The sequence below is a fragment of the Heliangelus exortis genome, chromosome 21 (assembly GCF_036169615.1).
Source record: "Heliangelus exortis chromosome 21, bHelExo1.hap1, whole genome shotgun sequence".
NCBI classification, from domain to species: Eukaryota; Metazoa; Chordata; class Aves; order Apodiformes; family Trochilidae; genus Heliangelus; species Heliangelus exortis.
Genome location: NC_092442.1, coordinates 7,860,206 through 7,886,490, shown reverse-complemented (window position 1 = coordinate 7,886,490; position 26,285 = coordinate 7,860,206). Strand labels below are relative to the sequence as shown.

At 44.9% G+C, this 26,285-nt stretch overlaps 1 protein-coding gene across 1 annotated transcript in view; it reads right to left on the bottom strand.

Moving 5' to 3' along the window:
- VPS53 (VPS53 subunit of GARP complex) overlaps nt 1-26,285 on the bottom strand; it is a 60,664-nt gene that overhangs the window by 2,942 nt on the left and 31,437 nt on the right. Inside the window, exons 13-21 of the mRNA XM_071765185.1 lie at nt 24,836-24,930; nt 20,285-20,527; nt 18,693-18,840; nt 17,700-17,782; nt 14,575-14,653; nt 9,819-9,967; nt 4,883-4,952; nt 2,572-2,709; nt 87-191 (exon numbers count right to left, since the gene is read on the bottom strand). Coding sequence (XP_071621286.1) covers nt 87-191; nt 2,572-2,709; nt 4,883-4,952; nt 9,819-9,967; nt 14,575-14,653; nt 17,700-17,782; nt 18,693-18,840; nt 20,285-20,527; nt 24,836-24,930 — 1,110 coding nt within the window. The remainder of the gene's footprint in view (nt 1-86; nt 192-2,571; nt 2,710-4,882; nt 4,953-9,818; nt 9,968-14,574; nt 14,654-17,699; nt 17,783-18,692; nt 18,841-20,284; nt 20,528-24,835; nt 24,931-26,285) is intronic.

Sequence of the window (26,285 nt, the reverse complement as noted above, 5' to 3'; positions counted from 1 at the left end):
GCTTTTCCCACTGCTGAAAAATGTCACCAACAATCTCAACCCCGCACTAAGTGGATGAGCAGAAACCCTGTGGGACTGGTTCTGACCTTCATGTCCAGTATCTTCTGGAAAGTGTCTGTGCTGCAGTCAGCAAGGAGTTTGATGTAATTGTCAACAAACACAACTGGGGGCTCGTGTGGAGCCATAACCACCTGCCAAGACAAAAAGAAATCAGAGAAATTCTATGAGTCAAAGCCAGTGCTCTGTTAACTCAGGCACACAAGTGACAGCACGACTGTCTTAGTCTAAAATAAAATGCTAAAGGAACAAGAAAAAGGCTGTATGTGCTGCTAGTAACAAGAATTAAGTGAGGAGCAATAAAGTAAGGAGCTGGGATGTCTCCTGCACGTTCAGTGGTGCTCAGAGGCAAGGGGCTGCACATCATGTTCCAGAGAGCAGCAGGACTTTGTACACCTGGGGGCTGGCAGGAACTCACATGCTGGCAAAGCTCAAGATTTCATCTTGCTGCACTGGGGAAGCCTGGCTGGGGAGATGCTTGTGAGGGGAAAGGCAGTGCTGGTGGCAGGGGGACACTTCCAAAGTCCCCAGCAGATCAGGCAGCCTGGACACAGTCCAGACCCTTGCTCTGGCTGCACATCCCTCCTGCTCCCTCCTGTCCAGTGGCAGGGAAATGGGACAACACCCTGAAGTCACCCTCTGTCCCCAGGATGGTGGGGGAAGAGCACTCTGCTTCTGACACACCTGATGGATGAGCAGTGCCACACAAAACTGCTCTGTCCTTTGGGTGCAGCTCCTCTGGACTGACTGGGATGCAGCCTTGCTCATGGCTTCCCTGGAGCTCACACCTTTTTAGTCCCAGCAATGTCAGAGAAAAAAATTAGAACAGCCTTGAAGCTGGGAAGATGATTACTCAATTGTTTTATTTTCCTTCCATAAGCAGCAAGCTCCATAGGGAATGTATCTTTTGATGGTGCTGGGCAGAAAAACCATCTTCCTGGGGAAGAGTGTGTGTGTGTGACTGTGTGCCTGCATGCAGGGCAGAAACAGCACAGGACCAGACTCTCCCCTGTCTTTGAAAACATTTCCATATGTTTCCACTGACCCAGCTCACCCCACACTGTATTCTGTCACCGAGACATTTCTTTCTTTCCCTGCACTTCAGACCAATGAAACATCATAGCCATGTATACACTTATAAATCCTTAATTTACAGCCCTTGTAAAAATCTTCTGCCAAGATGAAAAGCTGGAGCTTCAGACAGCATAGCCAGAGGAGAAAGGAAACAGGACTGCAGGACGTGCAGACCCTGACGCCCTCCTCCCTGCTGGCACATGTGCTTTGTAGGGCTTGGCTGAATTCATTTGTTTGTGCCATCTGTGGGCTCAGTGATACTCCTACTGAATTAGCTACACTGGTGGAAGCCTGGCCATGCTTTTCCTGCAGCCTGCACTCCCTCCATTACTTCCATCTCAATCCCAATGGAGCCAATGGGATGTTAAGGGTGGACAAATTAATTATGTTACTTTTCTGATTCACATACAAGCTCCAAGGAAAGAGATGTTTCCCTATGCAGCAGGCACTGCTCTCCCCTGCTCCTGTCAGCAGGACCAGGGCTTATTTTTCTTCAGGTCCTTCATAAGAAGATTTAGACCTGCTTTAATGTAGCTACGAACACCTTACACCAAATACATGGAATTGCAGAACTGGTTTCTGAATTCAGAACACAAACTCAGTCTTGACATTACCTTGGGCATGGGAGCAAAGCCAGGCTGAGCAGCAGGCCAGCCCAGAGAGCTTGGGCCCTGCACCCTCCCCTTGCTTTGGCTGTGGATTACAGGAGGCTCTGGCTGGCAGCTGCCTGACCACAGCTCTAAGTCACCCACAGAAGCATCTTCACAGCCTTGCTGGTGAGCAGGGGACAATCTCATGGCCCAGCAAGGTCCCATTGCACAGATCCCATGGCTTCTCCTGGGATCAAACCTAACTTCTTACTCCAACAACAGAGGGGAAGGGGAGATTGCTTTGCTTGTTACTTTTTTATGAGGACACCACACCACTTTTGGGTCATTTTCCAGGCACCAGGTCTGGAAAATGAAAAAGGGCTCTGGTGAATACAGTAACCCAGACATGTTTGCACTGGCTGTTACACTAGACAGTAAACAGGTGACTCAAGCACAGCTTGGCTCCCCTGCACCACGGAGTCTGCACAAAGGCCTGGAGTAACCTGAACTGGAGGCTTTGCCCCACAGCAGACACTTACGGATGCTAGCTCTGATTTTCACAAGCTCCTGAGGGAATCTGGTGCCCCAACTTTCCTAAGTAAGCAGAACTTGAGCCCTTGGTTACCTTGAAAAATGAGGGTGAAAACTCAAATGTGATGTTAATAGAGTGTGGGGGCAAACCCAAGGAGAATTAGCCAGTTCTGTAGAGCAGCTGGCAGCACATCCGGACAAACTCGCATGCGTTCACGTGCAGATTGCTGTGTTCAAAGGAAGGGCCCCCTGGAATTTGCTTGCTCTGATTCCCAGTCCAGCTAGTCTGGCTGGCAGGTTATCAAAAGTCTTGAGTTACCTTCAGGATCATTTCAGCCCGAGTCATGCCTTTCACCACTATCTTTGTGTAGCTGGCAGGAGCCTTCCTCACCACTTGGGACCCAATTGAGGGCAGATCCAGGAGAACCATCTTCAGAGAGTGAGTGTCCAGCAGCAGCTGCAAGAGTTAATCACAACATGTTACTCAGGGCCCTTTTACCAGCTGCTAAAATCCAACATCCTTCAAAAAATTAACACTTCTGGGGGAAAGTCCCAGTAATTGGACTGCAGGAAGAGAAAGAACTGACCCAGGTAATGACACTTCAAGAAGACACGATCACCCATGGCGACGGGTCAGCACCATTCCTTGATTTTAACAGAACCTTGCTGTGCTGACTTGAAATGACTTCTGGCAGCTCAACATCTGGCACACAAAGCACGGGTTTCCAGCCCTCTTCCCTTGACAGTGTCAAGTGAAACAATTTCCATTACCTGCAGCCATACCATTATTTAGATTCTGAGGTCACATGAATGAACACCGTGTTCATCCTGCACCCAGCCACCCATTGGGTCTCTTGGTCTGCATTGACTCAACTGCTTGATTATTTTTTTTTGTTTGAAAACTGGAACACAACACAGCTACACTGAGAACAGCTCAGTGCCCTGTGCTCACAGGTACACTGAAACTCACAGCCTGCACGTTGGTTTTTATCAGAGCCCTGGCTAAATAAGCAACAAGCAGAAGCCACAAAATTCAGCCCAGACAAACAAGCACCATGTGATGACAAAATGCTGTGGGTTAGGGTTTCTCAGAGCAAAATCACCTCAAATACTGCACTCTTCTGATTGCATGAGGTATATTTGAAGAGGTGAGACACCACCAGTGAAAGACAGAAATCTGAAATCAAACTAGAGGAAAAGAAGAATGATTTATTGACATGTGAGTCTCTCATTGCATTTCTTGCTACATGGTTCTCAGGAGCAGGGGGAAGCTCCTTCTACTGGAGCAGCACATGACGTTATGAGCACTGCAGAACCCCCCAGCAGCCACCATGGATGATATGAACATTTATGGCATGATTTTCAGCCCATATAGGAATTCAGCTCAAATCTAAAGGGCTCAGCTGGGGAGGAGGGGTGGTGGGTCACACCGGTTCAAATCTGAACCCTGTTATCTGTGGCAGCAGATCATGGCTGTGAGATGAACCCATGCCATCAATCTCAACACAATTATCAGCAAAGAGCAAGAAAATACGTGCTTAGGACCAGGAAGGCCAGGAAAAAGTATTCCACGGTGACATTTGCATCAGAAGAGAGAAACCAGCATGGGAATACATTGCTGGGTGACCAGGGAGATGATCAAATTATGCTAAAGCAAATGAGGACCCATGAAGACAGAGATCAGCTTCTGAAGACCTCTGGACATCCACCCCAGGAAGGTATGTCCCACTTATAATGAGAAATATTCATTGTCAATCAGGCTAATAAAAACCTTCCCAGTCTGCTTTGAAGAACTAAATTGGGCCTGCTATTCCAGTACAGTAATATTAAAACCTTTTAACATTAGACACCAGCCCACTGCTGGCAACCAGTTAATCACTTTGGATGCTTATTTTTAAAAAAGACTTCATTTAATCACTCACAGGTTATTGCTCATCACACAAGACAAGCAAGAGCTGTGCTCCACTCATTTGCTTTCCATTAAGAAAGAGGAAGGTTTTGATGTAAAGCTCCTGCTTCATTTTGCAGAAACACACTGTTCAGAACCCAGCTTTGATGCCTAAAATCCAAGCAGCTTTTAAGGCACCCATCTGAAGTTCACAGCAGTCCCATTAAGGATGATTCTGCTTTCCTTCTTTTTTTTTTTTCCATCAACCCACAGGGGAGCAGCTGCATGTGCAGGGGACAGCTGAAAACCTGCCTCACCCAAACCTCACCCAAACCTCATCCTCGCAGAGCTGCAGTGTCCCAGCCTGCAGGGGAAGGAGGCAGAGCAGCAGCAGAGGGTGACTGTGTGATGACCTCATTTTTTTAAAGGATGGGACAGAAAAACAAGTCTTTCTGAGGAGGAAATGGGAGCTTCTTGCAATCCTTTCTGCCATGTGGATCTTTCTTATCCTCTAGAGACAAACTCCTCGTGACGCCTCGTAACGGTGTGTGACAAGTTTGCTGTTCCTGTGCTTTACAAATGGCAGTGACCACGTGTCACTGTAAATCTGCTGCCACCCTGCCCCTTAACCAGCTCAGGACTCATAACTCAGCTCTCTGCCCCTTTTGAACCAAAACTGCCTCGGCGTCTCAAACCCCCAAATGATGAAGTATCACAGCCCAGGGAATTAACTTTTCCTTACCTGTTCTGCACCCACCATGCTGATAGGTTTGCACTTGAAGAGATGGTTAATGAACTTGGGAATGAAGGAGCTGCAGAGAAGAGACAGAAAAAGGCACAATTACATGTGAGTATTTGGAGTCTTCTGTGGTAACAAAGCATGCAAAACCAAACCAGGATGGCTTCTACAAAGACTTGGTAAGTGCTTGGTCCTCAAGTTTCCTCCAGCCACGTTAAGTATACCAAATAACAAACCCACCAACCCCAGGTACAATTCTTCTGCTTTAATCCATACTGATTGCTGAATTAATTGAGAAGTTACACATATAGTCTGTGTAAACAAGTTGCTATAAACAATGTGTGAAGTGTCACAGCACAAGGTCAAGAACAAGCACACAAACTATTGCACCTAATAAACCCAGCAACATGCCTGGATTTGCATGGCTGTTCACAGAGTGGAAGTATCTTGATTGTATCCAGAACTGACATTTTACTGCATGCTAGTAATTCCATAACATGCATATTACACACTGAACTTGAGGTCCAGCCAAGGCTGGAGGTCTGCTGGGCCCTGGACACTCACACAGAAAGGCAATCCTCCAGAAAGCTGCTGGCCAACACAATCAAGACAAGAAAAAGTTTTTGTGGAAAGGAAAACACCATGAACCCACTTCACTAACGTGGACCTGAGGCACAGAAAAGTGACCAAGTTATGTGCACCCAGCCAGGGAGAACTGGCAAAGAATGAAGCCCAATATTCGCCACCTTGGACAACATCCTCCAGAGCATCAGCTCTGGCCTTAGCTTTTTGATTCTTGCTTTTAGGCTTTGTGGTAGTTTCACCCTTCAGTGATGAAGCAGAGATAGCAGAAGAGCTGGCACCTGCAGGAGAAGCTCCTGCCCCACCTTCCTGACTCAGCTGCAGCACTGGGAAAACTCAGGAGCTGTAGGTGAGGAAAGGGCCAGCGTGAGCAACACAGACTCCCTCTGTCTCATGTACTTGTACTCATCTTCCTTTTGCTGCCTTGTTTTTAACAGACTCTTCTTTGGCCAAATGCCTACAAAGCTCACGTTTCCGGGACCTTATCTATGACTTGGTGGCAGGTCTTAGAACTTAATGGCTCTGTCCTAAGTTCATGGGAGTGAGTCTGTTTTCTGTCCTTTTGAATCAGGCGCCTTGTACGGTGATGATCTAAATTCAGCGTGGTTTCCCCCTTGCATCTGTCAAGCTATTTGTTTCCTTCCCAAGAAACAAGGAGCACGGACAGCATCTTGTTTGTCCTGCCACCTGTTTTCCAAGCCAGGACATTTATTTTTCACCCTTTCTCATGGAAAAATGACAAAAGAGTAACTCAGGCACGGAGCATGCCAAGCTGCTGAGCAAGTCGAAAGAAACGGCTCAAGGAAGAGCTCTTCCAAGCGAAGGCTCCTTCCTTCCCCCTTCCCTCAGACACAGCCACAACCTCTCTCAGTGATTCACTTTTTCCTGGAGAGGTGTCAAGGAGAACAATTTCAAACTACCGTTGAGAACCAGCTACTGGGCTGCCCCAAAACAGCTTTGAATTTGGCCACCAGAGAAACACCCGTGGCAACCAAATATAAATAAAAGGAGGAGAGCGAGCCCTGTCTCCTGGTGCACAAAAGCACACAGCAGAGATGCAACATATCTGATTTAGAAGACCATTTTTCAGGTGTTTAACTGATTCTTGGGGGGCAGTCAGAGAGTGCCAAGCACAGCTGGAGCTCAGGTGATCCTATAAAACGATCCATCCACAGCATCTCTGCATGCAGCAGCTTGCTACAGGCAGAAGAGTGCAAGAGATTAATTGTACCTTTGATCTTGCACGTAGGTCCAACTCTTCCTCCCTCTCTGAGGTCAAGCATGGAGCTAATGCTCATGGTGTGGATGAGAAACAGGGCAAGCCTTTCTTTCTGCAGACTGGCAGCCAACAGACCCCCTCACCTCCTTTTTTTTTTTTTTTTAAACCATCTTTTCTATATAACCACATAGAGAGCATTCCATCTTGCATGAAAGAATTCCCAGGCCCCTCAGATGGCCACCCACAATCAATGCAGAAGGGTAAAGCAACCTTCCATCCCCACATGCCTGTTCTTTCACGCTGCCTTATTGGAAACAGCTTCTCAGCTCCAGAGAGTTGAGGAGACAAAGAAGACAGAGAAGACAAACCAGAAGATCCAAGAGTTGCTCTGATAATTTTGTCTTTTCTTTTGTTTTGTTTATTTGAGTTTTCTCAGGTTTTTTTTTTTTGGATGAACAGAGACCATCAAGTGCAGTTTCACTCAACTGAAAAATTCAACTTGAGGTTGGACTCAGGGCCTGGCTGCCCCAGCACCCAGCAGGCATTCCTGGTGGGAGCAGTACGTGCGTGTTCAGTGGGAATGCTCTGCACGTGGTTTTGTACTCTGAACGCCTTCCCTCCCTGCACATCCACACAGGGAGACTGGGTGCCAGAATACATTTACAGTTTCTGCTATAAAACTGAATCCAGCAAACCCCGTCCGTAGAAGCAGACAAGTCCCCAGTGTAACAGAAAAGCAGTGCAAGGCAGATGAGGAACCTAAAGCACAGAAACCACAGCATCTGAGAGGCTCCCATCCAACAGGAGTGGCTCTGTCAGAGCCTGTGTTTTCCTAATCCCCTGCACTGATGATGCAGCAAACACAATTCCTTGCTAAGCAAGGCAGAGCTGCAACCACAGCCTGCCTGCCTGACAAGAGACAAGGTACCACAGGACATCACTCAGAGCATCCTGGTGTCCCCAGGTCACCAGGTTTTCCTCTACCACCACCCTCTGAGGTGCTGACCAACCCCTGCAGCCTGGCCTGGGATGAGCTCAGCCCACTCCTTCCAAACCTCCCAGAGACTGCTCATCATGATCTTCCTAAAAGCAGGATGCAAAGCTCAGAGCAACCAGGAGGATGCCTGCTGCAGTTCCCCACCACTCCTGGCTGGTCGGTCGTCTGGCGAGCAGGAGAACTGTTTGTTTTTCCTGTCTCTTGGTTTTAATCTCTTCCTCTTTGAGGTCAGGTCACAGACTTCCCAAACACATCCCTGCCCAGCAGCCACGGCTTCACCGCTGCCGTTTTTGATATCAAAGGATAAGGATGGAGGTGCAGTGAGAACAGAGCCCCTCACCTGCCCACCAGTGCCTCCTGGAAAGCCAGCTCCTTCTCAGCATTTCATGTGAACGAGGGGTGCATTTTGGTCAAAACAAAGCAGAAATGACAAATTAGGTTAGGGGATAGATGTGATTTCTGAGGGTCGTTTTTCTTCTTCCAGACTTGGCTCAGATCCCTCCGTTTTAAATTTAGTGACTTGAGATGCCTTCTCCCCTTGTGGTCCTGTAACTCAACACTCGTGCTCTACACAACCCATTAGAGTGGAGAAGTGGCTGGCAGCTCACAGAGACACAGGCACAGCCATACACAATGCCTGTGAAAAGGATTTTCAGCGTTGTGACACACACAAAAGGCCAGGTATTTATATCAGGCAGGCCAGCAGAGTCCACGAGAATTCAGAACTGCAAAAAATACATCTGTTTGTGTGCATTCAAATGTCAGGAGCATTTTAAATAGGTCCCCCTTTACACTAGGATAGCTCTCCTTTAAAGCAAGCTGTGCAGGACTCTAAATGATCAGGCAAAAACAATTTTCAGCAAGCAAATTTCCAGTTCTGCAGCACAGTAAACTCAGGACTGTGTCCCAGAGCCACAGTTGCATTAAAAGAGGTTTTGAAGAGGAGCAGCAGTTTTGCAGGATTTTAGGGAAAAAGCTGTGATGAAGGCACCCAGCTTAGACCTGAACTTCTCTCCAATGTGAGTGCTGGGTATTTTATCTGGAGTTTACTTGGTATGTGCTTAGCAATAAAGTTAAAAGGGAGGCAACTAAGCTGAGGTATTAAGAGTGTGCTGTGAACAGCTGAGTAAATGGGGTTTTTTATTTATCGCCACATTAGTGATATAAAACTCAAGCATAACCACACAGGAGGCTTAAGTGCAATAAATTTTGACTGAGACAGCATTTCAAACAGTGATTATGGGCAAAGTCACAATATGATTTATCAGTCACTGCTCCTTAATGCAAACTAATGAGTACTCTGAGACAGAAAGGGGGAACAAAACCCTCAGGGCAGCCTCCCCGCTGTGAAAGCGAGCAGTTCCCAGGAGAGCTGGCTGCATCCTGCCCTGCTGAGGCTCTGGTCTCAAACCCACACAGTGACTGCCAGGCCATAGAGTTTATTTTTGGATGATTAGCTTATTACAGATGAATGAAATGTTAAGGTATTTTAGAGTGACACACGATCTGTACTGCTCCCAAGTCCACCAGCGCAGTCACGTGCAAGCCCAAAAGCAGCAGCTCCAACTGGCCAAGTCCTCCTGTGGCTTTTTCTTGGGGCACTGGCATGCAGAGCTCAGCTGGCCAAAGGCAAGCAGGGAAGAGTTCAAAGTATCTTGCTAAATAACTGAATTTTGGGTTTGGACACATAGCTTCAAAGTTTAGATGTCTAAGAGCTGCTGGAGAGCTGCTGCACCCTCAACCCTGAATCAAGAGGCAAGTGAATTTCTGTTTCACCTTCCAGCTCTCTCATGCTTCTCAACATTAAGTGACTTGCCAAGAAGATGCCTGTAATAACCCCCAAAATCTGAATGTGTATCTTCCCTCCCTTACTAAACCATTTTTGCACAAAAAATCAGCTCTCAGACTGTGAAGGCAGAATAATACTCATCCTACCCGCCCTCTTTAAAACACCAGAACTACTATAAATGTTATTTTGAGGTAAATGATGCCCCAAATTTCTCTGTTCCCTCCTAAAATGGAGAAGGTCTTCACCCAGACTCCAAGAGTCACTGATGCTGCACGCTAGGAAGCAAACAGATTATCCTGTACAAAAAGATCAGTGAGCTCAGGGACCCCTCTGTGCCACGTTGGTAACTTACTTTGCAAATTTTATACAGAACTGGGTGAAATACTTCCTCGTGGAGGCCAGGTTGTCACGGATGATGGGGACATTTTGTTTAATGTGGAGGATCACTGAGGTCACATAAGGACTCTGGTCACCAACGTGTTCCACATTCTGCCACTGCATCTGCACAAAGGGGAAAAAACAACCAAAAAAGAGTGTTTAATTCATTCAGGTTCAAGCAATAGGTAAGGAAAACTGTACAAACTTCCTGCCTAAAGATCTCTAAGGAATCATCAAGAGACTCTCTCTGCAATTCAACACCAAGGTCAAGTTCATTGTCACTATACTGATTGAGCAAAACCTTTCCACAACAAGATACAAAGCAATCCCAGAATGGCCCTTTTTGCACCCAAACAGACTGTGACTGATAACCTACACAAATGAGGATCACTGTCATCAAAAAGGCTTCTGAAACAGGCCAGACAGCCTTAATATTTAACAGTTTCCAGTTTGCTGGGATGAAGTGCCCATATAAATCCTGATTACAGGCATTTGAGAAAATATCTGCAAGCTTGCAAAGTCTGGATTCCTGTATGGCAGCCAAGCCTGCAGTACTGGTGAGTCTGATGACAGATAGATGGAAGAGGTAGAAATAGTCTGAAAGTCCAAAGCACTCTGAAAACACTTCTGGTGCACAACCCCAGGATGCCAACTTCAGCTCATCCCAAACACACATAAAAAAAATACAAAACAGGAAGAGTTCCTACAATCTCCCATTTTTTTTTGCCATTTATCACCATCAGAAATGCAACAGAATACCCTGGCAGGCCAGACAAGTGACTCCCCTGACTTTCTCTGAGCCTTGCTTGCAGGACATGGGGAGTACACAGCAGAAGTCATGTGAAGAAAAAAAAAAAACAAGGAGGTAATTGGATAAGGCCTGGCCAAGCATCTGTGTATATAGTGAAGTCTTACTGAGGAGGAACATGAGCATCCAGCAAAATGCTCTTATTAGCTCTGCTACTGTTCAGAGATGTGCACTCTGCAACTGTCTGGAGATGTGGTTCCTCCTGATGGAGATGAAAGAGGAGGAGAATGTATGTAAATCAGGAGAGGAAACTGAGCACGTGCAAAAAATGAGCTTTTTCTTTCAAGGGGGTGTTTATCCTCAAATCTGTTTTCTCAAGTTCTGGATTTTGCATGTAAAGCTTTTTATTCCTGGCTTTAATTTCATTACAGCTACTTTGTCCTCTGCAACCCAGCTGGGTCCAACATGCACCCTAAGTGACTTAATGGCCAAGAGAAGCCAAATTCTTTGCAAAACCAGTGTCTGAGTCTGCATGTGTCCAACGTAAGTTGCCTTTATTTAAACAAACCAGCCCAAACCCCAACTTGCTCATCTCACACCACCCAGGTAGGCAGAAGGGATGTTCCTCTCATCTACAGCTTTTAATTTTGTCTCTCCTTCCACTTGGAAGAGAGACAGCTCTTTTCCTACCCCTCATGGTACTTGCTGTACCCAAAAAATAAAAAAACTTTGTGCCTATTTCCTTGATGGATTCACACATTCCCCCTTCTTGACAGAGAGGGATCCTCAACAAACAGATCATCCCCATCTAGTGGGAAAGGCCAGAAAGTGGGCAGGGACTGCTGAGTTGAATTATTGCAACAACAATAAAACAGTAGCTTTTTCATTTTGTTGCTCTCCATTCCAAAAGCAATACTTTTAAAAATAGCCCTTTGTGCGTGTGTATATGGGCGTGTTTCACCCCCCCAAAAAAAAAACCCAAACCAAACCAAAAAACAGTAGCAGCAATGAAAGACACAGTCCACATACTGAAAAGTCATCAAAAGAAATACGAGCCCAGCTCTTCTGGTAAAGCTTTGTTCCTGTCATTTTAAATTAATTCCTCTTTTTCCCTCATCCTATGTTTTTCTTGGGATATCCACACCGTTTACATGCACAAGCTGAAAAGGAGCCCAAGGAGCAGGAGCAGTGAGGCCTCGTGCCCAGTGGCAGGAGCCCAGCACATGGGTGCCCCAAAAGCACCTGCAAGGGCAGGACTTGGGTTGGAAGACCTGGTGGTGCCTTCAGAGATGGCTTTCTACAACCAAGCCCGGAGGACTCTCAAGGTTTTAGGGCACTTTCTTGAAAAAGAGAGGAGAAAAGAGAAACCCTGAGCAAATCCCCATCCCTGGGGTGGGATGGTCCCTAAAAAGAGCTGTGTTACCCATAGCAGGGGTGCTCCTGGTTGTGAGGATTCCCATCTCCATGTCCTGCACTGACACGGAATGCTTTGGGATTTAGGGAGGAGGAACCAGTCTCTGACTGTCCCCCTGTTCAGGAAAATCCCACTGCCAGCTTCTCCTTCCAGGCACCGGGAGCACCCACAGCCTCCAGCCCAGCACCTGCTCCCTCAACCTGGTGGTGCTGGAGCAGGAAGGGGTGGGATGGGGGATGTCACTGCCTTCCAAACTACCTCCCTTGAGGGCTGAGAGGAGTTTTGGGTTGCACCCTTGCGTGCTGCACCTTGTCTGCTGGCTGGAACCTTCTCCTGCTGACTGGTAATTAGCAGCCAGCAGCTCTGATTGCTCTGCTCTTGGGGCTTTTCTTCTTGGAGAGCTTGTTAGAGCCCCGTGTTTAAGCACTTGCTGTTGTCCACTCAGCTGTGTGCCAAAAAGGTTTCAGCAAAAGAGGAAAAAAAAACCAGCAAGAGATCAGTGTGAGTCACTAAAAATGTCCCTCAGCCCCACTTCCAAGCACAGCTTTACATATAAATCGATGTTTAATTCTGCAAGTAAATCAAACCTTATCCAGTGCAATCCATAAACTTAACTGGGCCAAAGATATCCTGTGCAGTTCCCTCACCCCAACAATCAAAAATAAAGCACACCAAGCTAACAGATCAGTACAATATATTCACAGTACTTTGTTATCCACAAAAAGACAACATGGGGTTAGGGTAAATCCTTCTCCCACCCCAGCTCCCCATCCTACAGTTGTGTTTCATCATTCTGAGTAAAGATTATCACCTAACAATTCTGCAATATGGGGCTTTCTTGTCACTTATCATTTCTTCCAGAACACAAAAGGTAAATAATCATGGAAACTGAACACCACTCCCAGCTGAAAACAATATTCACAATGCCATTTTCTGTGTTAAATCTCTCAGAGTGGCCTGCTGCCAAAGTGGATATAGAGGCTTACATATTTCTTAATTTACCTCTATAGTTACTGAACATTTTTGCAAGGGGGAAAAAAAAAAAAAAATCAGACTTGAACAAAGAACTGGGAATGTTTAATCTTGGAGAACACCAGAGGGAAGTAACTGAAAAGAAGCTAAACAAAGGAAGAACCCTAATGGAGAAGGGGTCTTGAGACCAACACGCCTTCCTGGTACAGGAAAATTGGAATGTATCAGGCACATGGTCTTTATTCCTTTAATAAAGACTGAAATTTTACATGTTCAAATAGTAACTCTGCATTTAAATAATTATATGCATTTCTTTTTTAACTGTCAGAGTAATAAGCCAGCCCTGAAGGAAAGGGAGGAGGAGGCTGAAGGAAAAAAAAATTCGCTCCAAACCCAGATCTAGTAAAAAATTCACATAAAAGAAACTCTTCTCTGATGCAAACAGTGGAATGTGTGCACGAGTGACAACTATTTATTTAGTTAATTTCATAACACTTAGCTTGTTTACATATCATCAGCCCCATCACATGTGCTGCATTTTACCAGTGTTCCAAAGACAAAAATAAATGGCCCACCAGCTGCTGCCTTCTCAAGGTTGTGGTTTACTTGGGTCTGAACAGCCAGAGCTCAGCAACTCAAATACTGCTTTGCTACATGGGTTCAGGAGACCTAAGGTACTGTCACTGCACACACCCAACACCTGAAGTGCTGAGCCCTTCCTAAAGGTGTTATTTCACCAGGGAAAAAAAAAATGATATAAAAATCCTCTTTTCATTGGGAATATGCACAAGTTCTATTACCAGCTGCATTCCACTTCAAATATTAGCTTGGGGTGGCTGGGCTGGTTACAGCTGGAATACATCATAAAGCAGAAAGCTATTAAAATTCATGGCAATGAGACAGTGTGTTGATCCTACAAAAATGGAGCTCCACGTTTAATATTTCTAATTAAAAAAAAGAAAAAGGGTTCAATCCACTTTTGTTGTCTTCACCTCTGTCTAAAGCAGTCTGGGTTTTCACAATACCTTGGCAAGGAAACACAGCTCTGCATTTCAAATATATAAAAGCCAGCAGTGTCACTGCAACATAATCCTTAAGTACCAATCACCTGGGCCTCTCCAGGAACAGCTCCACATGTCCTTGAGAGGATCACAGGAGCACCAGAGCTCAACCTCAATTCCACATTACTCTTTGAGTCCCTCCATTTAACAGCCACAAACAAGCAAGGCAGTAAAACCCTTTCTCAAAGGACAGAAAGGGGAGGTGTATTTGAAATTTCACGTTAGCAAAAGTTGTTTCCATTTTAAAGGCTCTCACTGGCATTAAGAGTGGAAGAGAAAGCCTTAGATACACCCAGAAAATACTGAATTGTGTGTTTTAAAGTGCTGGAAAAGACTGAGATTCAAACACGAAATTTGGAGTGAAGGATCCATTTATAAAAACAGCAAAAGCTGCTCTAAGAAGCAAGAAAGAATCAATATACAGCTAAGTCTCAAGGCAGCATAAAAGGATGTGTCAACAGTGGACTCAAACAATCAAAGCAAACAAGAACTTCACAAGGATCTTGAGGCCACCCAAACCAAACCCACCCCTTACCTTGCTCATAGCAGTCAGGGCAGGGTCACAGGCTGCATCCAGGTCCTGCACTAACAGCTGGATGCTGTTGGAGATCACACTGCAAATTAAAAATAAAATAAAATCAAATCAAGAATGAGTATAAGGTTATTTCTCAGCAACACGGTGCCAGAACTGGAGTGTTTGACTGTGAAAGGAGGAAAATTATCTCCTAGCTGACAGCAGAGTTATGCACATGGGTAAAGCTGGTACTTGAAAAAAAGCTGGGAAGTTCTGTGTGCTCTTCATCAGGGAGCTACACAGTGGGCTTTGGAGCAGAGAGGATGTTTTTATAGGTGACCTTTCTGTGCTTTGACACAGAGAAGGGGCTGGAGATCAAAGGTTTTGCATGGGGTAACCCCTTGCCCACGCACTGGGAAGATGAGAAATCCCCAAGCACAGAGCCCAGCCTGGGATTCAGCTTCAAATTTAATCCAGTCTGCATAAAACCAACATTTTATCAGCTCTCCCCTTATTCACAGCCAACACTCTCCAGCTCACAGAAACTTGCAAAGCGGGTTTTAAAAGAGTCCATCTGTGTGAGTCCTGCATGTGCCTCCCATTTGAGGAGATGAAGGCAGATGTCTTATTTACATGATGTCTAGGATTGCTGCCATCCATTGTTTGAGCTTCCCAGAGACATGCACTAGGCTAAAGGACACATTAGTCAAACATTTCCCTCCTTCCCCCCTTTTTTTTTAACCAGCATGATATTACTCAGAGGACTATTTGATGCTGCCATATTACCATGTACTTAAAGATGCAACTGATCCTAAAAAACCAACCCAGAAACACTGTCTGCAGCTACTCAGACCATCTTCAAGGGCAGGTAACCAGGTACTTGCATTACAAACAACTTCTAGAAGTAATAAGTGACCATACTGATCTAAATAAGTACAGTTTTTAAGAACAGTGTAAGTTTTAAATCTGTTTACAACTTCAGGATTATACCTGTAAGAACTGTTGGCTTTTCCTCTTGCTGCTAGCACAGATCTACAAGAAATATGACCACTGCTTCCCCAAACCATCTTTCCTCCTATTCATCTTTCTCATCCAGTTTGGGTACTACTCTGGAGCTCACTATTAAACCACAACCCACTGAGGTTGTCTGTCCCCTTTCCTAAAACACTAGCATGTGAAGTCCAGGACAGGATGTCAAGAATGTTCCTTTAAAGCAATTAATTTGTTAGTAAAGGCAAACTCATCCAAAATTAGTCGGAAAAATTAATGTGGGAGACAAAGTGACCACTGGCTTCAAGTTACATGAGCTGAAACTTGCATTGGGATAAAAAAAGCCTGTGACAGTTTCTGCTGGTGCCTCTGCTGCTGCTGGGCACTACAGGATTTACTCCCTTGGGGAACTCCACCAGCTCCAGGGAGCCAGACTGGAATAACTGTCTCCTGGGCTGACTCCTGCAGGGCTCCTGCTGCTTGTGACTTCTGGAAGAAAGGATCTTGTGGCACCAAAACAAAGGGCAACTCTCTGAGGGGAAGGAAAGTGACTTCATCACCAGACTCCAGGGTCAGGAGTCTGGCTGAAGCTGAGTCACCAAGTGCAGGTTCTTGCCTGAAAACCACAAGATTGCCAGGAGGGAGAGAAATCTCTTTGTCTGCGTTTCAAAATAAACACAAGGGCTGCAGTGGGGTAAAGGTGCAGCAAGAAGCATCCTGTGGCTTTTTACACATTTGGGGTGGTGTTGCACTTTCTGCAAAAGAAGAAACACTTTCCAGGGTGTGTAAGAAGCAATGTTTTATCACTTTCTTTATGACCCTGCCTAACAAGACATCAAATCCCAGAAGAAACAACTTGTTTGATGTTGACTGAGAGAGAAGTTTATAGCCATGACTTAACACTGACAGAAGGCTGGACAAAGCACTGCACTGGAACAGACTGAAAGTCAATTAAAAAGCCTTTGTTACAAGATACATCAGGCCTGTCAGTTCAACTTTAAAGCTGTCCAAAACAGCAAACGTGAACTGTACATTTAAACAATTTCCAGAACACATCCCAGTGCCTGCCTACAACCAACCACCTGGAGAGGCAGCCACTGTGGAACCTGAGCAGCAGCTCAGGGGAGCTGATTCCTGCCAGACAGGTCATGAGAAATCACAGAACATGAGAAAACCCTCTCAACTTGTCCATGTGAAGAAAATCCCATCACAGGGTGTATTTTATTCCTACTGCCCATGTTCTTTGCTTGCTTTGGCTTGGAGGACACAGCAACCCCAGCTTTTGGTCAGGGATTGTCTTAAAAAAAAGATCTGAGAAATGCTGAAAAGGAAGGGAGTCTCTGCAGCCTGGAATGGAGCCTGTGACCATGTGGAATACCTGGATGGAGATGCCCTGGGAACCTGCCCACTGGAGCAAGAGAGCAGGAATTACAGGAAGGAAGTCTTCTGTAAAAAATCTTACTGCTATCTGGGCTGAATCTTAGTCTTAGGAGAGTGGGTGGCATGGATTATTTTCTCATCTTTGCCAAGGTTTTCTTTTGTCTGATGTGAGGCAAAACAATATTTTTTTTTTTGCCTCGATTTCCTTCTCTCAAAAAATATTCAATCTGTTTGTCAGTGGCAGAGAGGAGAGGATGTTAGAGAGGAGTATTTTTAGCATCGTTACATGAAAAGTTATTTTAATGAATGTTAATCTTCTCTCAATTATAATCCCCAAATATAAGATTGGATCAGTCTTTTCTGTCATCTGAAATGGGGTTTGATCATACTGACAAGGCTTCTGATTAACAGTGGGAAGTTAAAGCAGGAAGGAATGTACTGAAATAGCTTCCTTTCTTGAAATGTAACAGCCACCTTACAGAGCTGCCAAGATGCAAATGATGTTTCAGATGGAAACTCACTATTTCCTTTCCCCTTTCCAGTGCTCTTGTTCCTTTGGCTTGGAGGATGAGGAACAACTACAGCTGAAGCCTGTACTACTGCTACTCTTGGACTAGCCAGGGGATGACCATTCCTTCACCAGGGAAATGCCTGTGCTGTGTATCTGGGTGGGTCCTACAGCTACAACACTGGGAGCTTGGGCTCCAGCACCATCTGGCTGACAAACCAGGATGTTTGATGTATTTTGAGAGGGTATCAGCATCTGCTGAACATACATGCTGAAAGTGTCCATCTCCCCCGTCAGGTTGATTCTCTCCACCAGACTTGCATCCACTTTTTCTTTGAGCTTCTCTTCCAGCTGTTAGGAAACAAAAGAAGCAACAGAAAGATCAGATTTCCTACTTGAAACGACCATCCGTGAAAACACCACGTCCTGGAAAAGTCAGCTTCTTAAAAACTGATCTGTGGCCAGACTATACTGAAGAGTCAGCCAGTGAACAATGGAAATCTCTCCCTGTTGGACTCCCCAGACACACTGATCTGTCAGGTTGGGCTGTGGTGGCACTGTGTCCTCAAAGAGTGACCTCCAAGGTCATCCATGCAACTCTAGTATGTCACGCTAATGTACCAGCTTAACACCAGGCCATCTGTCCTGCTAATAGAGATGTTTTCCAACACAAACTGTGCACAAACTGCAGAGAGGGCTGCCAGCTCCAGTGGTGGAGAGGCCTTGGTATGGCCCAGCATCCCAGCTCATCAACCTGGGGCATTCTGAAAGCCCTGGAATGCACAGAGCATCGTGGCTGCCAAGCGTAGCAGCAAAAAACTTTTCTCTTCTCACTCCACCTCGTGCCAGTATTTCATGCAAGCATTTTCCCAAACCTATTTTGAATTACTGTTTTTTTCTTGTTTTTATAAAAGGGAGCTCATGAAATACGAGAAGAGTCTTTTTTCTTTTTTTCTTTTCTAAATATGGTTCCTAATCCAAAACAAATTATGTAGCAAGGATAAAAGGACAGCATCCAAAACTGATGCAACAAGGATTACAAGCAGGATTTTCTCAGGTAGGAAGAACAAAATCACTCCTTTTCTGTCTTTGAAATAGAGATTTAATCATGTAGAGCTCAATAATCACATGGGGCTGACACTCTTTTAGCTATTTTGGTACTTCTGACATTTCCAGTCTCCACAGAGCCTGCTCCTGAAGGGGCAGCAGCACAGCAGCTCACAACACAAGGTGGTCAGAGGTGCTGCAAAGCAAAGCTCACCTGCTGGGTGGTAGCCAAGCAATACTCTGCAGTACTGAGGATGCTGCAAATGAGGCAGAGTTCTTCTAAAGTAAACTTAGCCACTTCAGAGCCTTCTTTTTCTTTCAGCAAGCTGGTGATGGTGAGCCCACCGCTGCTGCTTGTTGTCCTGGGGAAAAAAGACAAAACCTGTGAGGCTTTCAGGTGTACAGACACACAGACTGCAAAATGACTGCTGGATTTCAATGCCAGGAAAAGCCCTTATGAGCACAAAGCCCAGTGCATCACAGGCTAGTGCCACTCTACATCAAACCCACAGCTGCTGTTTTGGTTCAGGAATATATTTTAGGAAGACAAACAGAACTTGGTATCAAGTCTTCAGGTAATGGACAATTCACTCATCCACAAGATGACAGATTAGGATGCAAGAGGAACACAGCTCACTTCACCTTCACTGCCAGTTACTCAAAATCTAATTAAAGATTACAGAAAAACCTCAGTAACTATCAGGCAGCTTGTCATATTTATCTTCTCAGTACCAAGCAGATGTGAACATGCATCTAAAACTTTGGTAGCCTGTTTTTAAAACTGATGATATCAACACAATAAATTACAGAAGATGTGACTTCTTTCCACCATCATCCAGTGATTAATGGCTGAGTATCAACAGTGAAGGATTCAGAAGAGTTTAGGAGTCAGGAAATTCCCTACCTCTCCATTCTCTATAATCCAAATCCATTTAAAAAATAGGACAGTGATATTTATCTTGGACAGCAAAAATGGAGCACAAGAAAAAATATGCATAAAGAATGCAACTGAGGTCTGATGAAGAATGCACATTAAGTTTATCTTTCCACTTGCCTGGATGTAACCCTCTCTCCCTCCATCTGTAAAAGATTTAAAGAAATTCATTCTGCTGCTCCCAGGTTTATAAGGGAAACAAAATGAAGATGGCAAACAGCATAAAAAATTATCTGTCATCAAGGTTGGCAATACCTTGAGGAGCTCCTTTAGCCTGTACACTTATCCCTATTGGTGTAAACTCACAATGATTTCTTTTATTTTCACTGCATTTACATCTAAATATTTTATTCATACATATGTAAAATGCTCCAGAGCAGAGGGAGTTACAGGTAAGCACCTTAGTGCCACACAACCAAGCCACCTTCATTATAAATTATTACCTGTATAATATTGAGCTAAGGCAGCTAAGAATCCCAGGCTGAATTTGTTAAAAAACATAGCAAGGTTAAATGCAATTCTGAAAACCATCCCTCTCTGAGGAGACTTGGGCTGGCATTTCAAAATGAACTTCATGAAACTGTAAATCTGACTCCTAATCAAAGCCAAACATGAAGCTGTTCTCCAGGGACCCTTAAAAGAAACCAAGGTGGAGACCGTCCATTTGGTCTCTTGCTGTTTCTCACTGCAACAAACCAAACTTTGAAGAAAATAATGAAAAAAATGCAGTCACACTGTTGCTCTGTGGTTGCTTGGACAGTGAAACCTAAGTGTTCCCAAGTAAGCATTTATTAATTAGCCATCAAATGCATCTGCTTCCCACTGGAAAGTCTCGCCAGAGGCTGCTGCAGCATTTAGGAAGCAAAACTCACTTGGGCAGGTTTCCAGACAGAATTTTCCAGGCATATTCCCGCAGATACTTCTGGAATATGGTGGTCAGGGCTATCATTGGCTCACCAGTGCTGAGCTGGGAGCACTGCACCATGCACTTCTTGTAGTACACAAAGAGGTCGGCACAGCTGGGCAGGACGGCTCCTCCTTCATCCACGTTGGGCTTGGGAGGACCTTGAGCCTTGAAGTCAGCCACAAACCTGTCAATCAGTTCACTGAGATTCCTGAAGGAGGGGAGCAATAGAAAAATATTTCAGGAAACAGAGGGAAGAGAATAATGCTTCAAACCAGACATCCCATCTTCTGACACCAGCCAACACATTCAGATGTTGGCAGCTGGGTATTCCAGCCCTTCCTCATCCCCGCCCTCTCAGCACAAACCTCACATAAAAGCAAGGATTGAGCCAATGAGTAACAACCTTTGGTACTCAAGAGTTTCAGTGGTAGCTTCAAGCTGTTCTCCAGTCACATCTAAAAACTCCCAAGCCTGCCAGGACTCGGGTTCAGCACATCTGATGCAAGTGCATAAAGCTTGCACTCGAATTTCATTCCTGGCACTGGCAAAGGTAACAGTCGGGCTTCCCACATCAGCAGCCTCTGGAGCAGACCTCAGGGAATATGGCTTTTAAAAGGGATGTGCTCAAAATGGTGTGCCCTGTGCCATATTTCATGGTCCCATTTGGATACCACCTGGTTTCACACAACTTCACACATCCTTTCGAGCAGTTTTATTTAGCGCGAGCGCAAAGTGCGCTTCCTGCTTCAGCTCTTTAAAACCCACAAAAAGCCCTCTTATTGTCTCAAGTGATTCATTATAACCTGGTCCTTACTCAAATATTTAGCTTTTTAGGCAACAATAAACTGCACTCCGCTGTTTCATCAGGATGAAAAGGCTTTTTTAGCATGGCAGAGGGCCAGAACCATCAATAGAGGACCAAAGAACTCTTCTGATCTGGGGGAGTTCCTCTGGTCCTCCTCCTCCAGACACAGCACATCCGTGTCAGGGACCCAGAGCAGCTCTGACACCAGAGCTCAGCTAAGTGAAGAAAACACATGAACACAATTACAGCAATAAACCTCCTCCCCCAGACACACACACACCCTTCCACAAGGAAATTTGCCTTTTGAGGAGCAGACATTTCAGGTGAGAGAGTGGCACGTTGCTGATCACAAGGAACTGGGAATATATTTCATGTTCCTGTTTCCACTCCGGTCATGGCTCTACATCCCTCAGCTCTCCCCTTCCCTTGCCCTTCTCTCCCTGCCAAGGGTGTAATAGCCATGCTGTGCCACAACCCAGGAAACCCAAGTAGAAAGCCAAATCCTTGGAAGAAGAATGGGAGAAGAACAAAACCTGGACTGCTACTCCTGCAAGAAACCGAATTATTAAAAAAACCAAAACAACCCCCACCAAAAAAATCCCATTACTTTGGAATTAATATATTATCATTTATCAGCAACAGACTTATTTAATAGGATTGCAATGCTGTCCATAGAAATGAAGACTCTCCTTTAAAAGCCTGCCAGAGAATTAAACTGGAAATGTTCTCCTATTCTCAGGCCAGCTCACAGGGCACCCAGCACAACAGGGAAGTTCATGCAAAGAGACAGCATTAGAGTCCCCTGGGATGGATACACAGCAGCTGAAAGCCTTCAGAATATTCTCACTTAGCTCTGCTAATGAAAGGGGGAAAAATCCCACCATCAGCAAAAAGTCTTCCCCAGTTCCTGTAATTTCTTTCTTTTCATTGCATGAAAGAGGACACCCACCTCTGGAGCCTGGAGATGCAGTGAGGAATGGTGATGGCTTTTGGTTCTTTATGCTTACTCCACTTGTTCTGCTTTTCTCTCAGGCAAAGGGAAATGTATCTAGGAGTTCCTGGTCCCCCCAAAGTCTTGTCAACAGGGATTCATGAGCAAATGCAGCTGCCCAAGAGAGCTGGGAGCACAGCACTAGAGCTTCATGTTGATCCTGATCCTAACCTGGACCAACTGCCCATCAAAGGAAGGCCATGAGGACTTGCTCTGATTTCAAACATGGGATTGATGAAAGGAAAACATAAGTGCATTAAGGGAACTAAGATATTATTAATGCACACCCCAGTTAATGTCAATCAAACTTCCCTGCAAGTCTCAGTTGCCCCAAACACAATATGAAGCTAAACAGCCTGTGTGTGGTACAATGAGAGGACAAAGAATTTGGCAGAAAAAGCTTCTGGGAGCTGAAACATGTAGAAGGCAGGAGAGTCAAAGAAAGAGAACATTTACTCTATAGAGACCCTGCAAAAAAGCTCAAAGAAGATTTTCTGGTAGCACAGGTGGTGTATTTCCTGAGAGCAGCACATTTACTGGGAGTAAGAACTCTCCAAATTGAAGCAAGAGACAACACGAAATGAAATCTTATAAGGAGAATTACATTTGGGTTCTTAGATCCCTTCATTCCTATATTCCTCTTCCTTTTTTCTTTCACTCAACCTACTCTGTGTTTTTTCTGCATCTCTGGCAATCACCAGAGGAACAGGACAAGTCCTCAGCAGCATGCAAGAAGGATGTGGTGCTCAGTCAGCCCGTCTGTTCAGTGATGGAACAGTTGGTACCTGTTATCCACTGGGGAAGGACAATGGCACTGAGACACCTGCACCACTTGTAGGACAGTTTCCACAGTCTGGGTATTTTGGAAGCCTCTTTGCTCACGTGGCCACAAACACACATTACAGGGAAAACCTGAGAGCTTTCCAAACAACCTGATGCCCGTGTGCATTTAGCACACTTAACTATGGCTCTGCACAGCCCTGACACTGCAGCCCTGACAGCTCTTCCCTTTAATCCATCCCAGAGGCTTTGCTCACACAAGTACACTCCTGCCACTCCAACAGACCATGAAGAAGAGGGAAAGACAAATATCCCAAAAAGAGACAGAAATGAAATCTGCTTGACTGCTAAGAAATCTGATATTTACATGGAGCCTCAAGGTGTAGTCCAGCATCTTTAAAGTCTTGCTTTCAGGTGTCTCCTCTTAAATCTCTGCAGATTTTGGCACTCTTTTTCTTGAAATGGGTATGGAAACAATTTTTCAGGAGAGAAGGTCTGTGGTCTTTCTGCCACAGACTCAAGGCTATTATGAACAAACCCATCACACTGCTCTCCCTATTCAGAGCCCAAACATACAATTAATTATCTAAGCAACTCCTCATTTTCAGACATCAGCAACAGACCCCTCAAAAGTTCAATCAAAGGCAGAAGAAGAGAAAAAAAATCATCAAGGAAAGCAGCTTTTGGCAGACAGGGGCAGCATGGGGAATACTGTGGCAGTTTTTCTTTGAACTCCTTGCAGACTATGTCTATAAAGCTAATATAAAACATCTCAGGACTGTAAAGGAAAAGGAGAAAAAAAAAAAAGCAACCAAAAGAGCTAGGAACACAGTGGGGTAGAATTACCAAAATGGGGATTAAAATGGCCCCCAGTGAGATGGGAAGAAATATTCAAACAAGTTAGTGCTCAGTAGGCTGAGGGCAGGGGGGAAAATATCTGGTTCCCTCTGTTACATTACAGAGTGGAACCTAAACCCAGCATGACAGACCACTGCACAAGGTTTTGTTTCATTACTTAAGTATTTTGTAAGCATAAAAGTTTGATGGGACACGGGAAACCTTTCTCAAGGTGGCTACCTTGGAGTTTGGACAAAATCAGGACACTTGGAGTGTTTCATGTGTAAATCCTTAGAAGATAGAAGAACACAGATGAGTTACCCGAGGCAGGCATGTAGCTCTGTTTCTCTTTTCCAGCCACTAACCTGCACCAGAAGACTGTATTAAACCTTTTTCAGCTACCTCCTCTCCCAACTGGCACTGCAGTTGTTACAGAGATGTCATTTAAACCATAGTGTGAATCGAGGTGCACAAGAGCTGTGGTGAGACCTCTAAAAACTTCTCAGAGCTCTAAGCTGAAAGCTCCTTTCATTCAAGTTGGTTTTGCTGCAAGTCAAAGAGAAAGACAAAGAAGGGTTCTGGGGATTAAAGCCCCTGACAAAGTCCCAATCTGTGAGTGAAGATAATGTTTTCTTACAGCCAACTCATCTACAGCAGCTTTCATCTAAGGATCTCAAATAACTGATTTCTACAAAGCAAATCTTGCAACTCCTCCACCACGAAGCCACATGTGTATTTGGGAGAAAAAGCAAACCTACTATTTGTGGAAGGCATAAGAAGAAAGAAAGGCAAATGTCTGCAGTGGGAATTGCAGAGGCAAAAGAAGCAATTTCAGAAGCACTGAGCCTCTTCCACAGCAAGGCAGTGGGCACTGCTCCTCCAGGCCTTGGCAGTTCCAGATCAAACCAACACCCACAGCCCTCTGAACACTCATTTCTGCCCAAGCAAAGGTCCTCACTTTTCTTGTTAGCACAAATACTGCTGCTGATGAAAGCAGACTTTCAAGAAATTAATTTTACTGCATCTTGAGTACAAAATCTGGTACAATCCAGCTGTAACAGACATTCCAAAGCAAACAAACCCAAAAGAACATGGTTACTCACTTGTCCTGGGACTCGATATACACATAAAGGTGAGGCTCAAAGCACTTGGAAACAATGCCATGAAAAGGATTGTCAGGAACCTTTGGCTTCTTTGGCTGTAAAAAAACATTCAGAGTGTTGGGTTCAAACCTGCCCTAGAAAAAACAGTAAAGCAACAGCACAGAAGGCTCTAATTATTTTGAAATTTTATAACACACATATTTACTAATAATCAGAGGCATGAAGTCAACAGAATATACAATGTCAGTGTGTCCACGTCTTCCCTTGCTCTTACAGAGCTGTTAGTATTGCAAGGAATTATCTTTTCACTTGTAAAATACCCTAAAAGGGAAGCCTGCTGCATGCTACCAGATTTCAGTAGAAGAACCTTAATGCAGTTTGTAAATAAAACCTTGCTGCACCCGTTGAACAGCAACAAGACTCCACCAGTCACCTCAGAAATGAAATGCAGCAGTTATTTGAAAGCAAGACTGAAAAAACCCTGTACTTTGGAACATTAAGGACAGTAACTCAAAGTTACAGCCTTCATTTGGATGAATTTTATTTAGATAAACAGAACGTAATTACTGGAGATGCTGGGATTACACAGGCAGCATTACAGGAGTGTTTGCACTGTGAAACACATTTCTGGGGAGGCAAAGCCTTCTATTTGAAAATCACATTTAGACCATTAAGCACATTTGCCATTTGGTAGTCATTTGGTTTCCTCTCATTTGAGTTCACTCTACCCAGTGGCCAAGCACATCACACGGGAGCCTCTGGGACTGCTCATGTGCTTAAATTCCTGCACGTTGAAGTCCCAGGCTGGGCAAGGCCCTTAAGCTCATTTTTGCCCTACAGCAAGACTTTACTTTTCTTTCTTTACTTCATACACAGTTTTTCTTGTTGCTTCCCAGCACACTGACAATTTTTCACTGCCTGCAAAAAGTGCTGCAGTGACTCTGGAATGGAATTCTTAACTCTCTCTTCAAAAAACCAGGATCAGTTCCCAGCCAATAAAGATATGAATTTTTCCATCATCTTTTTTGTGAGCACAAGAACAGCAAAACAGCAGAGCCTATAGGACATCCTCTCCTAAATGACAGAGGAGGTGGCACAAAGTCCTTTGCAGAAACAGCAGAGAATGACAAGCCAAGCATTTCTGGGAAATAATTAAGACTCAAAGAGACAATCAATACCACCATATGGCTGCAAACCTAAAGCAAGTGAACAGTTTTATGGAGACCAGCCCACCTCTATGAGCCTGGCTTCATTAACCTTCTCACTAAGAGCACAACTGGAGAATGTTAAGTTTTTACAGCTCTGGGAGAGAGCCACTACCCAGCATTCTCCATCCCAGCCCCTCTGCCAGCTCCTGCCCCTTCCAGCCGGATGCACTCACTCATCAGAGGAAAACAATTGGGGGTAATTACTGAAACCTTCAGGTTGCCAAGACTCCAGGATGGCAGTG